Here is a 14,249-nt window from a genome sequence, read left to right as displayed (position 1 = left end):
TTGAAAATATAACTGTGTGTTATTTGTAGCAGCTTATTGAGCAAGGTAAGTTTTGATCCAGACATTCCTGAGCATGGAAGTGAATAATTAGGTGACACAGTCAGAGCTTCTATGTTTCTTCTCCTAAAAATAGACATGGAAGATCTGAAATAGCAAAAAGGGAGAGAGAGAATATTGAAAGCACCCCTTCAGTGGAAAAGAGCAGTTCCAAATCCTGGGATCTTGCCACCCCCCTGAGCTTTCCTCACCCAACCATGTGTGTTGCAGGATGTCTGGCTGCTCCAGGCTCCCCGGCTGCCTCTCACAGTCCCTCCAGGTGTCAGCCTTGCACTTTGCATGAGGTTTTCTTCCCTCAGCCACATCTGGAATGAAGTGCTGGGTTCACTGGAGATTCCTGACAAGAAAGCATCAGAGATCTTAAAATATTAAAATGCATTCCCTAATTTCATTTCAGGAAAAAATGCTGAATTATCACAGCCAGGCCTCCCTCAAAACGGTCAAGCCGCCGCCGTGGTGTGCGGGAGGGGATCTAAGTGGGCCCATTAACTCCCTGCAGGATCTGCCAAGAGGACTGTGAGCATTTGCCAGCCCAGAAACAGTTCAGGAGCCAGGACTGCCACTTGAGTCTTCTTTTTTTAGGATGTAATTGACATGACTGTCCTTTCCTTGGCCTTAATCCCCAGCTACTTCCCAAGATACTAAAAGCTTTTGCTCTCCTCTGCACTCTTGCACATAAATCAGAACCACACTGAGATTTTCTCACTGGATCTCATCGTGGCAGAGCCCCTGGAAGCTTGAATGAAGGCAAGGACATGCAGGCCCTCCACATCATCTGCCCCTGCTTTGACTCCAGGGTTAAACTGCTGGCAGTGCTGGTGTTTGGTTTAGCACGAGCACTGTGGGAAAGGCAGCAGAGAGAGAGAAATGGGCCTTGTCAGACACACTTGTAGCTATAGGATTGCACAGATAGCCCAGATGTCAGCAGGAAGATTCCCCTTAGGATGTTGCTGTAATTTATGATATTGCTCAGAATTGCTACGATTCTTCAGGCAGGTCAGATTTGGGATGTATTCTTAAAACCACACGCATGAGCAACAATGCATGAAACTGTGAAAACAGAGCAGGAAGGGGGTTGTGTCAAGGCTGAGACATGTGGTGTGGTAGGTTTGCAAAAATGTGATGTTTGGTTCAGGCTGAACTGTCTCTCAGTGTCATCAGAGGCTCGGCAGAGTCTCGATCTCGCAGGTTTTGAGATGACATCAGTGAATGAGAAACCGCGCTGAGGTCAGGGGTTTAATTCTTACAGTGTAGCCACAGAAGAGCTGTTCAGTGGCAACAATTTTCAGTAACTGCCGGGCTGGGAAGGCTTCAAATATAGGCTGTGATGAGTCCAAAGGTCTGTATCCATTAACTGTCACAGGACAACTGGCAAACACAATAATGAAGGCAGTTTCCACAAGGTCTTCCAAAAAGTCCGAGTGTTTCGAGATTTTTATGGCTGTTAGGAGCAAGTCTGTCATGAAAACACAGTTCTGGGTGTCAGGTGCCACCAGTTCTTCACTGTGGACTTCCAGAATGACCTTGGGGAGCCTGGCTTACCCCAATATCTCAGTTTTCCAAGTGGTTGCCTGCAACATTAACTGGCCAGAGTTTGATTAATTAATTGAATTATAAATGTAAGGGCACTAAAAAGACATGAAAAAATTCAGAAAGAGAAAGATAGAAGTCGATCACCTCTGGCAGTTTCAAGTGCACAAAAAGTCCATTTGGTCACATTTGGGTGATCAGTAGCTCTCACCACTCTCATCAAGGATGACTTTCAGTTCTACGAGCATTAGTTCTCCCCTTTCCACAGCTGTCAACTATTCCTCATGTAAAGGTCTTGCTCCTCTTTCAAAATTACCTGTATTAAGGCAAATTATGTGTTCCCTTCCTTTCCCTGTTGAAAGTCATTTACATGAAGAATCACAGAACCGAGATTATAGATACTGGGGGAGGGAATGCAGAAATATAGCTAAGACTGGAAATTTGGGTGGGCCTCAATTTATGGTGGACAGCCAAAGAACAAAGGTCTGATGTCATAGTAAATCATTTATATTGCAAATGATTTAAAATAATGAAAACCCATATGCATTAAATTTTGCCCTGTACATCCATTTGACATATTTTAAGTAGACAAAAGATAGATTTTACATAAATCTTCAGTAAATGTACTTCGAAAAAATATCACCAGGCAGTAAAGCCTAACTGTTTTAAAAACAGTCTTTGTCCTATACTTGAGCTCCTGCTTCAGTGGGCATCATTCAAAACCAGCAAAACACTACTCAGACTGTCTCCCCTGTCCTTGAGAGAAAACAAAAAAAACAGAGAAGGAAAACTAGACTAAATAGCTTTTTAACAGATCCTGCCAAAGTTGTCCTTCACACTATTCCAGGTGTTACAGGAACAGTTGCTACACCTTACCCAAGCCACCTGTGGCTTTGCCTCTGAAGGAGCCTATTTCCAACCCCTCATATAAATTCCAAAGTTTGTGTTCAATATTTAGGGTCTGTCACACACCAACACGTGCAATTTTATAGACCAGTTCCCAGTCTGTGGATTTTAACCTTTGGCTTATGCCAGTCTGTGCTGATGGAAGTTCATGCTCTTCCACACTGGGAGTTACTATACTATCTAGAAAAAAAAAAAAAGAAAATCTCTGAATCCCAGTACACTGGAAGAGGCATCAGATTCCTTTGGAAGACTCCTGGCACATCTTCACCAGGAACTGAGCTCTGGGAATGGACTAGATACCTCTGAGAATCACAGGCAGAAATCCTTCCCAGGCTCTGCTGCTGGATGCTCCAGAAAGGCAAGGGAGCCGACTTGCAGATGGGTTGATCTGACTCTGCCAAACAAAACAGAGCGAAGGGAATTTTGCATTCCCTGCGTACAAGATGCAAACGTTTGACAGTTCCCACAGGTACCACTCACAGCAGAGGGTGGAGCCGACAGATAATCCCCACTGCTGTGCTTTGAACCCTCTCACAGCTCACAAACAAAGGGAGGAACGAGCCCCTCGGTGCCAGCAGGGGCTTCGGAGCTCAGAGAGGCCGACTGGCACCGTTTGGGTCTCCAGTCACTACCGAATATTTTTAGTCCCTCCCAGAGCTCTCTCGCAGGCTGATTCTTTGTGTGCTGGAGCTGGGTTAGTAAGAAGCAGCCAGGACACCTCCACCCCTGGATGGCTGATCCCAGATGTTTCAGTGACATGCACTTTAATCAGCCTCACCTAACACTACGAGGGCTCTCAGGACCCAGACTGGTGGCCACTGGGTCCTTTCAGGTCTTTACAAGAGCCAAACTTGTAAAAATCTGATTTTCATCGTGTCTGCTGAGAGATTAAAACACACATCACCCGTTCTAATCAGTTTTAGAAGAGTCAGGTAAATAAGGATATGAAGCAGAAGGAATGTGGAAACTTTGCTCCTTTAACAAACCATCTCAGGTGGGTTGAAAATGAGATAAATGGAATCATGGCTTTATAGGATCATGGGAAAATTGTCTAAAATATTTTAGGTGCTATAATGAAGTCTTAGGTGCTGTTTTAACTAAGGAGATTAGGAGGAGTGTGAGAACTAAATGATCTTTCCAGGTACTTTTGTGTGGGTGGAAGCTTCTTATTTTGTTTAAGTGAAGCTTTTCTCTGGTGGTTGTTTCTAGACTGCTTGGTCTCGGTAAATTTTTATATTGATAACTTGCTAGTGAATGGAAAGCTCTATTTATGGTAGGTATTTCTGGAGAAATCGTTCTTCCTCCTTATATTCCTGCTTTATTCTGAGAAACTTGATGTCGGAAGGGAAAAAATACTTCCACTGAGTAAGGTAGGAAGGTTGGAATTGTTAACTATTGACAAAATCAGAAAATCAGGCTGGATTCTGACTACACTGACAGGCCATCATTCATTAAATTCTCCTGCTTTTTACATGGTTAGGAATAGTCTCAGGCACTTCATGTTTTTCAGTACCCACGGTTGTGTGGTGCTGTTTTTGTCAGGAGCTTATATTTAGTTGCCCGCTGCTGCTGTTTTTCATCCCAAGTGCTTTTGGGAGGGTGAACAGCTGATCATTACACCGAGTTTGCTTGCACCCCTGAGCACAGTTAACCTAGAGCAGCAAATAGTTATTGTATTGCACTTTGGTTTGTGCCTGTGGGCACACTTAAGTCAATATACATGATGGCTAGTACCACGTATTGCATCTGTCTGCACCCATGGGCCCTGGAATTGCCAGGGAGAGGGAGCTGGTGAATTAACTAGCACTGTGCCTGCTGGGGTAGTTACTTCAAGAGCAATACCACTGTTAATTGCTTAACTTCAACCTAATCATAATGCAAAATAACAGAAGGAAAGTGCTGCGAGAATCCCAGTTCTTGCAGAAAATGGAGAGCAACATTTGTTTAATTCTAAGCTTGTTTGTTGCCAAAAGTGAGGAAGAAGCTCTCGGGGCAAGAGTCTCTGTTGTGGATAATTGCCCTTCTCCCCCTGCCTGTTTCCCAGCCAGCACAGAGCTCCCTGCTCTCACCAAGCTCTTACCTGCATGAAATCTAGTTCAGGGCTGGTGCTTACTCTGCTCATTAGTGCAATTACCACCAGATGCTGTGTGAGATGAAGGTCACTCTGGCTCAGTGACACGATGCCTCTTCAATGGGGTGATTGCTAAACTAACTCTGAGTGGAAATGGTGCAGCAGGTAATGTTGACATGCTGCAATTACCACTCCGTCCTCACGGCGTGTTCAAACAGCACTCGCTGCCTCCGTGCTGACTTGGCAACACCGGGACTGGCTTTGGGATGTGTATTGTGGGTCACTAGAAAATGTAGGAATTTCAGGAGAACGCCTCCCTGGAGCATTAGCTTATCTCCTCAGCCTATGTCTAGTCAGGTCCTCTCAGAACTCTGTTGAAAAATGGTAATTAAATGATAAGGCTGAGTGTAAAGTCACACAGTGGGCTGGGGTTCAGTGGTGCTGGGAGCCAGTTTTCACACCTGAAGAAATCTGAAGTGGGAGTCTTGAATACTCAGCAGAAGACATTAATGCAAGGGACTGGATTAGCCTTCCCTAGCAGTAGGGTTGTCTTTCCTTACTAAAAAGGCTTATTTTTACTTCTTTTTAGGAGATGAGTGCTAAGAAAGTCAAGCTAGATGGGCACTGGGAACACAGACTGGATGAGTGCCACAAAGGGGCAGATGAGGAGGGGAAAAAGGTGGTAGAATTATTTTCCTTATAATAGTGTGGTACAGACCACAGATTAAGTTGCTGAGCTGGTTGAAGCTCTGCAGTGCACTTTTTGCCTATGATGATGATGGCAGGGCTTCACAGCTCTGCTAATGCCAACCCTGTGTGGCTTCCTGTTCATATGGATCTTGTAATAAACACTGATTGTGTTACAGATGTCTCTGGTGTGACTGGAGACTAATGTGACTGTGACTGATGGACCAGATAAGCTCATTAGTAAAGTATCAGAATAAAATAACTTGGAGATGTGGAATGGCAATTATCCAGATGGAAAATGTCAGATTAAAACTGTAGAACAGTTAATAATGTATCGGTTTATGGTATTATCACTGCAAAGTAAAAAAAAAAAAATGTGGGTGTTTATCTAGAGGGTGATGCTGCTGAAAGCTGATGATTAACCTTGTAAAAGGGACTGAACGAGGTGGAAAATACCATGTTCCTGTGACCGATGTTTCTCTCCTCCATGTGGTTTTCTTTCACACAGGCTTGGCCTGTCCTTCTTGTGACTGCAGCTCAGGAAAACCTGTGTAGATGAGCTCTTCTGCACTTCTTTTTAGTGTCAGTAGGAACAGGACTCCCTAAGCCATAATGCCTCTGGAGTTCAGAAGTTTATAATAGTGTACAGTGAGCTATGACCATTAAGTCTTCCAATCAAGTAAGTGGAGATCGGGTTTAGAGAGGATTAAGCTGTGTTACAGCAAACATTTACTGGGTATTAAAGGACAGGGCTAGAATTACTAGCTTTTTTTAACTTCTAGCAATCCTACGAAGTTGCTTTATGCAAGCTCAGTGAGCAGGGCAGTAAGAGGGGGAAAGGCACATAAAAACCCCCAAATATCTGGCAGAATTAATGAAGACATTGGTTCTGAGCGATGAACCAGTTGTTGGGGATGGTATCAGACACCAAATATGAGACACAGACCTGAGCTACCATGAAACTCTGCATTACTCAGCCTGGTTAATCGAGTTCTTCCCCAAATCCTCAGGGAATGTCTGCAGATGTGCAGATGGAGGTAGGTTGGATCAGAATGGTTCTGTTCAAGTGCCAACATGCCTCAGCCAGGATCTCTCACACGTGTCTGTCAGTGTGAGGGTCTGAGTCCTGCTCCAACTTACGGGTTTAAACACAGGCACTGCCAGGGCGAGGCTGATCCCAAACGATTGCTGTGCTCAGCATCTCCAACACTCCTGTCCTGTTCTGTGAAAAAGGGATCTTGAAGTGCACGTGGAGCCTCCTCCTGCCTGACTGGAAGAGCCCTGGGTACACCTCAGATGAATTCTCCCTAGGGATGGAGGCCCCTCATCTTCCCTGGAAGCACTGCTTAGGCCTTAGAAGAGTCTGGGGGGTTCGTCATTGTTTTTACTCTTATGTCTTTTTTTTTCTTGCTGCAAATCACAGAATATCCCGAGTTGGAAGGGACCCACCAGGATCATCCAGTCCAATTCCTGGCCCTGCACAGACACTCCAACAATCCCCCCCTGTCCCTGAGAGCGTTGTCCAAACACTCCTGCAGCTCTGGCAGCCTTGGGGCCGTGCCCACTGCCCTGGGGAGCCTGTTCAGTGCCCAAAAACCCTCTGGGGGAAGAACCTTCTCCTGAGATCCAACCTGACCCTGCCGTGACACAGCTCCAGCCGTTCCCCGGGTCCTGTCACTGCTCACACAGAGCAGAGATGGTGCGGCACCACACGAGGATGTTGAAGACCCCAATGAGGTCTCCCCTCAGTCTCCTCTTCTCCAGGCTGAATAGACCAAGTGACCGAGTTGGGGTTGGGTTTTTTCAGTCAGGAGCTCTCGTTCTCTCCGGCAGCGCGGCGGGAGCGAGGCACGGCCGCTCCCTGCCGGGGCTCTCCCCGCCGGTCCCGCTCCCGTCCCGTCCCTCCCTCACGGCCCCGCGCGCCGCCGGCTCCCGGCAGCTCCCGCGCTCGCGCAGACGCGGGCAGGGCCGCACCACCGGCCCCGCGCCGGGGGGAGCTGGGCTCGGGGAGCTTCCTCGGCCGCCGCCGCCGATGCCGGGAGGCACCGGCCGAGCTCCAGGTGGAAGCGAGCGGGACGCGCTGGGGCACAGCCAGAGCTCCGTGCGGCCCCGCGGCCGCAGCGCCCCGCCGCAACCTCCCCCTCCGGCCGCCAGGAATGGTTCGGCCCGGGCCCGGCCCGGCCGCTGAGGGGCCGCGGCCGCCATTTTGTGCGGCGCCGGCGGAGCGCGGCGGGCGGAGCGGGTACTGAGCGGGCACCGAGCGGCTCCGGGGACGCTGTTCCCTTCCCTGGCCGGTGAGCGGAGCGCGGGGCCGGCAGGGCCGGGCTGCCCGCGGGGCTGGGGCGGGCGGAGTCGCGCACGGAGGGGGCAGGCTTGGGCGGGCCTGGCAGCCGGCGGGGCCCAGAGGGGCTGTGCCGAGCGGGCCCCGCGGCGGGAGCCGGTGGCACCTCCCGCCGTGCTCGGGGACCCGTCGCTTCGGTCCCTCCGTAGCTCCGGGACGGGCCGAGGTGTCGGGCCGTGTGTCGGTACGGCAGGGCCAGAGGCTTCGGTGTCAGTGTGTCAGTGAACGGCACGTTTCGGTGTCCCCCGCTGTGTAATAAACACAGCGATGCCTCGGGGCGAGGGAGATGAAAGCCGAGCCGCGGGGTACAGGGCGGTCGCTCACGCTGCTTTCCCCCCGTGCAGTTCAGTAGCGTCCAGCGAAGATGTCGGAGTATATCCGGGTGACGGAGGACGAGAACGATGAGCCTATCGAGATCCCGTCGGAGGACGACGGCACAGTGCTGCTGTCCACGGTGACGGCGCAGTTCCCCGGGGCGTGCGGGCTCCGCTACAGGAACCCGGTGTCGCAGTGCATGAGGGGGGTCCGGCTGGTCGAGGGCATCCTGCACGCCCCCGAGGCCGGCTGGGGGAACCTCGTCTACGTCGTCAACTATCCCAAAGGTCTGTGCTCGTTCCGTCGGTTCTTTGTACGAGGTTGCAGTTTTCTGCGTGAGTCACTGTTGAGCTAACGTGGCAACACTGTTACTGTTGAACCCTCTGATTCACTGGGATCAGCGATTTATGTACGTCTGTCCTGTCGAGTAGGTTTGACCCCACAAAGTTTTTAAGACTTTACCCAAACAAACACTTTAATGACAAAGTCTTGGGTTATCTTTGAAGGGTCCACAACCTCATCTAGACCTTCAGAGGCCATGGTCTAATGGGACCTCTGTAGTCAGCTGCTTCTCAAGCCTGGTTTGGTCAGAGGTACCACTTAAAAGTGCTCAGGAAAGGAGAAGTCAGACCACCCTGCCCCACCCCCTTGGAAAAAAGGGGAAGTAAATAAATCACTAATGAAATATTCCTGTTAAAACTTCCTGTCTTCTCCACCTTGTTATAGGCCTGGGAATGTTGCTGGATGATACTTAAGTAAACTAATACAGAGCTAATTGGGTCAAATTGCATTTTGGAGGGGGACTTCAGTGTGGACTGGCTTTGGTTCAGGGCATTCAGATATTTTACAATAAGCTCCTAACAGCTGGCATGTGTCTCTTGTAGTCTGTACTCTTTCTCATCAGAGTTTATAATTTTATACCGTGCAGTTCATAATCAATGGATCAGTTTCCAGATTTGAGGATAATGTCTAATGTACTTTTTTATATTCAGATAATAAGAGAAAAATGGATGAAACTGATGCATCATCAGCCGTGAAAGTGAAACGAGCAGTACAGAAGACTTCAGATTTAATAGTCTTGGGTCTTCCCTGGAAAACCACTGAACAAGACTTAAAGGAATATTTCAGTACCTTTGGAGAAGTTCTGATGGTGCAGGTAAAATCCTTTTGCAGCTCAAGCAAGGAGGGACATTGGGTAGAAGTCAGGCTCCTGAGAAAGCGAGTAGAAACAATAGAGCCATGTACACTTGGGGAAGATCAGAAGCTATGTCTCTTCCTAAAGGTGTATTTTGTTCCATGAGCCTGTTATTAATTTTTGAGGGAGATGTTAAGGAATTAGATATTGCTGTGATAAGAGTATTTATGAGACTGATAAACTCTCAAAGAGATCTTCACTAAATTCCTTCAGTAACAATGCACTTCATCCTCAGGGTGACTTCTGGTTTTGTTTTTTGCCCTTAGGTTAAGAAGGACATTAAAACAGGCCACTCCAAAGGGTTTGGGTTTGTTCGGTTCACGGATTATGAAACCCAGGTGAAGGTGATGTCACAGCGGCACATGATCGATGGAAGGTGGTGTGACTGTAAACTCCCCAACTCTAAGGTACTTTGGGTTTTACTGCTGCTTTCGTTGGTGCTGAAAGAAAAGAGGGAGGAGGTGGGCGAGTTGGGAAAATAGCTGGTTATGTGAGGCAACGATGAAAATCTGGAAATAGTGTGTTTAGTGTCCAGCAGTACCTGCCTAACTTGTCTGCTGCATGAATAAATGCAGAATAAAGCAGCTGGAATAACTAATCTAGGGAAGAGCAGAATGAGTCTTTGAGGGCAGAACTGAACCTGTAGCTTCCAGTGTCTCTATAAGCAGTTATTACCAAAAAAGTGTGGTGGCCTTGTCACTGTCCCTGTGTGTTGCTCCCACCCTCGTTTTCTTGTGGCTGCAGGCACGTTCTTGGAATAGAATTCCATTTATTTTTTAAAGTCCTTTTACAACCTCAAACTTTCTTGATCTTCAGCGCTCAGAACAGGCCAGATTGAGGGGGACCTTTATCATCCTGTAACTCAGTTCTGCAGGGTGGTTGTGATGTTTTTGTCCTTCCCTTCTCTGCAGCAGAGTCCCGATGAGCCTTTGCGCAGCAGGAAGGTGTTTGTGGGGCGCTGCACCGAGGACATGACGGCAGATGAACTCCGACAGTTCTTTGCCCAGTATGGGGAAGTGGTAGATGTCTTCATTCCTAAGCCCTTCCGGGCTTTTGCTTTTGTTACATTTGCAGATGATCAGGTAAGTCATATTTTAACTTCATATTTAGCCTGCATTTCAGTAGCTTGATAAAGTATCATTTCTGGAACTACACATGAAACACTTACTTGTCCACTGTCTTGAGGATTCCAGTGGTGTTAGCTTGATCTGATTTATTGAATGGACTGAGGTTACACTTCCAGACAGCTTTTTACACTGCAGCTAGTGTAGTGGTGAATGCAAAGATAAAACACTTCAGATTGGATTAAGTACATGCCTGTGCTTCCTTTGCAGGTTAAATATCTGCTCAGAATCATGGGGGATGTTTTGTCTTGTACTACTAACATCTAAAAAAAAAGACGTCTAACATACATTTAATCAATCCCTTATTTCTTATAGGTTGCCCAGTCTCTTTGTGGAGAGGACTTGATCATTAAAGGAATCAGCGTACATATATCCAATGCTGAACCTAAGCATAATAGCAATAGACAGTTAGAGAGAGGTGGAAGATTTGGTGGTAACCCGGGAGGCTTTGGGAACCAGGGGGGGTTTGGCAACAGCAGAGGAGGCGGGGGAGGACTGGGCAACAACCAGGGCAGCAACATGGGCGGGGGGATGAACTTCGGGGCCTTTAGCATCAACCCTGCCATGATGGCGGCGGCGCAGGCGGCCCTGCAGAGCAGCTGGGGGATGATGGGCATGTTGGCCAGCCAGCAGAACCAGTCGGGGCCCTCGGGGAACAACCAGCCCCAGGGCAACATGCAGCGGGAGCAGAACCAGGGCTTTAGCTCAGGCAACAACTCGTACGGAGGGTCCAACTCGGGGGCAGCCATAGGCTGGGGCTCGGCCTCCAACGCAGGCTCCAGCAGCGGGTTTAACGGAGGCTTTGGCTCCAGCATGGATTCCAAGTCCTCAGGCTGGGGGATGTAGACGCAGTGGGCTCTGATACTGACTCTATGGTGGGAAATCAAATTTTTCTAACTCATGGTAAGTATACTGTAAATTACATATATACTAAAGTTTTCCAAATCAATTTGTTCAGTGTGCAGTATATTCAGCAGTATTTTTGACATTTTTCTTTTTTTAAAAAAAAAAAAGAAAAAAAAAAGAAAAGAAAGGTAAAAGGAATTTTCTAAGTTTTGTTACATATCTAGTTGGAATTCTGAATGTTTGGAAGTGGACTGCTGTTTGCCCGACAGGTGAACTAACACTACAGTCGATAGGAAAGGTTTCTCCTGTAATACTTTATCCCTTGTTTCCTGGCTACCTGAATTCTTTGCATGTTCAAAATGGAACCATTGGTCAGAAACAGCATTCTCTCCCTCTTGTTTTTAATTTGATCCCACCATAAGACTCTCCAAGTGCCCCGTTGGACAACACAGTGTCGTTTTTGTTTTGTGTTTTTGTTTAACACTGTCTCCCCTCCATACTAAAGTACGATATGAAGGCTTCATTTAATCTCCGCAGTTCATCTCATTTCAAATGTGTATGGAAGAAGCACTTCATTGAAAGCAGTGCTGTAAATATTCTGCCTTAGGAATACTTCTGTCTACATGCTTTCTCATCCAAGAATACTTCATCACACCGCACATGCTGCGTCTTAGACGGTGGGTGTTCCATTTTTATCCGCTACTCTTTATTTCATGGAGTCGTATCAACGCTGTGAACGCAAGGCTGTGAGATGGAACCAGAAGGCTGTTTGAACTTTTGAAACCTTGTGTGGGATTGGTGGTGGTGCCGAGGCATGAGAGGGCTGGTATGTGCGAGATAAAGGAGCGAGCGCATGCAGAGACCTGGTGGTGCAGTAATGGGATTTTATTTTACTTGGCGAGATGTCTCTCAATCCTGTGGCTTTGGTGAGAGAGTGTGCGGAGAGCAATGATAGCAAATAAAGTACGAGTGTTTATTGCATTCAAAGGACATCCACATGTGGAAGACTTTAAGTGGGTTCTCTACCTAGTTAATCAATTAGTTGAATGTGTTATGTGAAATGGAATATTTGTATTTCTTTTCCCTTATGTCAACTGCTGTGAATGCTGTATGGTGTGTGTTTTTTTTCTGTTAATGATCTGTAAGTGTGGTAATGTGACTTGAAGACGATGGGGTTTGTGATGAGAACATTGAGCTTGTGGTGTGCTTTGCAGTAGCTCTTGTAGCAGAGATCACTAGAGCTCAGTGTGCCTCTCCAGGGTGGAAGTTCCACTGTCTGTAAGATATCCATAAGAATGCTGTTTGCTGCAGTTTCGTGTTTGGATGCTTTTTATAAGATTTGTCACTGTAGGAAATTCTTAAATAAAACTGATTTAAGTAATATGTGTCTTTGTTTTGCAGCCCTGAATGCAAAGAATTCATAGCAGTTAATTAATTTTACCCTTTTGAGATGAACTTCTGTAAAACTTTTTGCAGTCACTCGGTTTGTTTCAGATAAGCAGGTTCTAAAGGAGCCACCGACACACCTCTAAGCCACTGTCCCCTTGCACTGTGCAGTGACATAGATCTAAAATCCAGGTCCCACACCTTGGGGAGCCCGCACCTAGACTGGTAAGCAGCTCCCTCCAGATTCCATCTGTGCCAAGGAACGGGACTTGTTCGGTTAGGAGTCGGAGTTCCTCATCAGGAGGGGGGTTGGGGGAGACGGACACTTGCTGTCCACAGCACCTCCTTTGGGGATGGATGTTTTTAACTTGTTTTTAGACCAGCCCACTCATGGGAAACAGGCTCCTGCCACACTTCCAGTCCAGAAGAACACTGTTGACTCCTGGTGAAACTAGTCAGAGGAAAGACCTTCCAGCTGAATAAAGCACCAGTAAATATAAACAGGCTGATAAATTCTGAGTCTGAAAAACTTAAGTTATGACAGGTGCAGAGGTGCCACATAAGGGGCAGCTTCTTAAGGAAGGGCAGGATGTTGGAGCAGAAACTGGTGGAAGGGAAGTTCCACTGGTGGTAGGAGCTTGAGGAATTGTTTCACCTACTTGGGCTTTAAACCCACTGATCCTTATTGTTCTATGCACCATAATCCTGTGCTGGAGCTGTGAACAGTCTGAATTGGGATATTTACACAGTTTTTAACCTATGTAACTTTTCAAGTGAGATCTTCATTACTGTGTGTCCTACTGAGGCTTGTGAAGGGCAGAGCACCTAAACAGCAGACAAAAGTGCCCGGCTGAGTTTTCCACCTGCAGTATGAAAAAATGAGCTGTATCTCGATGTACTTGGTTTAAAGAGGGTTTCTAAACACTCAGGCTGAGAAATAATCCCACACCTTTGTTCATATTCCACTGCAAAAAGTTGCTTACATTTTTTTTTCCTGCACCTAAGTCAGAATAATCTCCAAACTCTATCCCATCTGTGAATTTTGCATTTTAGCACTTGCACTATTACCAGCTACTTCTGCTGAGTAACACTTAAAAATGGTATTCTTGGACCTCCAAAGACTAACTGTGACCCCCTGCAAGGAACTTCTTGGTAAGTTTTTGTAATTAGCATGGTTTTAATTCTGTTTAAATTGTTCAGGCTTAGGTTTTAAGTGGCTGGTTGGAAGCATTGAGTAGTCTTTGCTAATAATTTTAGCCTTCCTTCACCCTCAAACAAAATACTCAAAAATTTTAGAGTAATTTTCAAGTGTCAGTAGTATTTTTTAACTGCTTTGCATACTCTAGTGTTTATAAGTGAGTAAATAAACTATGATTGAAAATACATTGAAGTGTTTCGAGTCTTGATTTTTTTAAAGATACTTCAGTTATATTGTTCTAGAAAGTGAAATATTAATGCAAGAATGTGAGATAGGAGGAAGAGGAAGTTTATATTGTAAGGGGGGCTATATAATTTTTTTAACTATTTATTTAAACATTTTTAAACATTTTATAAACATTTTTTTTTCTGACATTGCTTTTAATTAATTCTGAGAATCTGTTGCAGCTGTTCTGCCCTCCCCCTTCACCTGCTGTCACGTGAGATCCATCTCCTGGTAAACAAGCAGCTGTTAAGAGTGGTACTAATTGGGACTTTCTGCTCCACTCTAACCAATACCATTATCAAAGTGGACAAGATCATTTTTATAACCTTCAGGAATTATTTTTGTCTGGCCTTCTTTGTAGTGTTTGC

General features: G+C 46.5%; 1 protein-coding gene and 1 long non-coding RNA gene across 4 annotated transcripts; one reads left to right on the top strand and one right to left on the bottom strand.

Moving 5' to 3' along the window:
• Positions 1-33: 33 nt before the first annotated feature.
• LOC113977117 lies at positions 34-6,919 on the bottom strand. 2 transcript variants are annotated; one of them, XR_003537262.1, is made up of 6 exons: positions 6,883-6,919; positions 6,351-6,473; positions 2,794-2,887; positions 2,607-2,673; positions 249-394; positions 34-144 (listed from the first exon to the last, which is right to left on the bottom strand). It is a non-coding gene; the product is annotated as an uncharacterized LOC113977117 (long non-coding RNA). The 2 variants fall into 2 exon arrangements; XR_003537261.1 differs by lacking the exon at positions 6,883-6,919 and having other exon boundaries at positions 6,351-6,694.
• A 522-nt stretch (positions 6,920-7,441) lies between these two features.
• Positions 7,442-12,453, top strand: TARDBP (TAR DNA binding protein). Of its 2 annotated transcripts, none has more exons than XM_027702948.1 (6): positions 7,442-7,545; positions 7,937-8,194; positions 8,900-9,063; positions 9,369-9,509; positions 10,017-10,184; positions 10,542-12,453. In XM_027702948.1, the coding sequence occupies exons 2-6, from the start codon at positions 7,957-7,959 to the stop codon at positions 11,070-11,072; spliced, it is 1,242 nt and encodes a 413-aa protein (XP_027558749.1). In that variant the 5' UTR covers positions 7,442-7,545; positions 7,937-7,956; the 3' UTR covers positions 11,073-12,453. The 2 variants fall into 2 exon arrangements, with proteins under 2 accessions (XP_027558749.1, XP_027558748.1); XM_027702947.1 differs by having other exon boundaries at positions 10,014-10,184.
• Positions 12,454-14,249: the final 1,796 nt, after the last annotated feature.

The sequence above is a fragment of the Neopelma chrysocephalum genome, unplaced genomic scaffold (genome assembly GCF_003984885.1).
Source record: "Neopelma chrysocephalum unplaced genomic scaffold, ASM398488v2 Primary Assembly neopelma1_200, whole genome shotgun sequence".
NCBI classification, from domain to species: Eukaryota; Metazoa; Chordata; class Aves; order Passeriformes; family Pipridae; genus Neopelma; species Neopelma chrysocephalum.
This window is presented reverse-complemented; position numbering and strand designations above follow the sequence as displayed.

Bases quoted from the DNA above. Each gene is read 5' to 3' on its own strand.
- TARDBP (XM_027702947.1), top strand. From the start codon at position 7,957: ATGTCGGAGTATATCCGGGTGACGGAGGACGAGAACGATGAGCCTATC. The intron at 9,510-10,013 runs GTACTTTGGGTT...CCTTCTCTGCAG, and splicing joins GTAAACTCCCCAACTCTAAG to CAGAGTCCCGATGAGCCTTT. The intron at 10,185-10,541 runs GTAAGTCATATT...TATTTCTTATAG, and splicing joins TTACATTTGCAGATGATCAG to GTTGCCCAGTCTCTTTGTGG.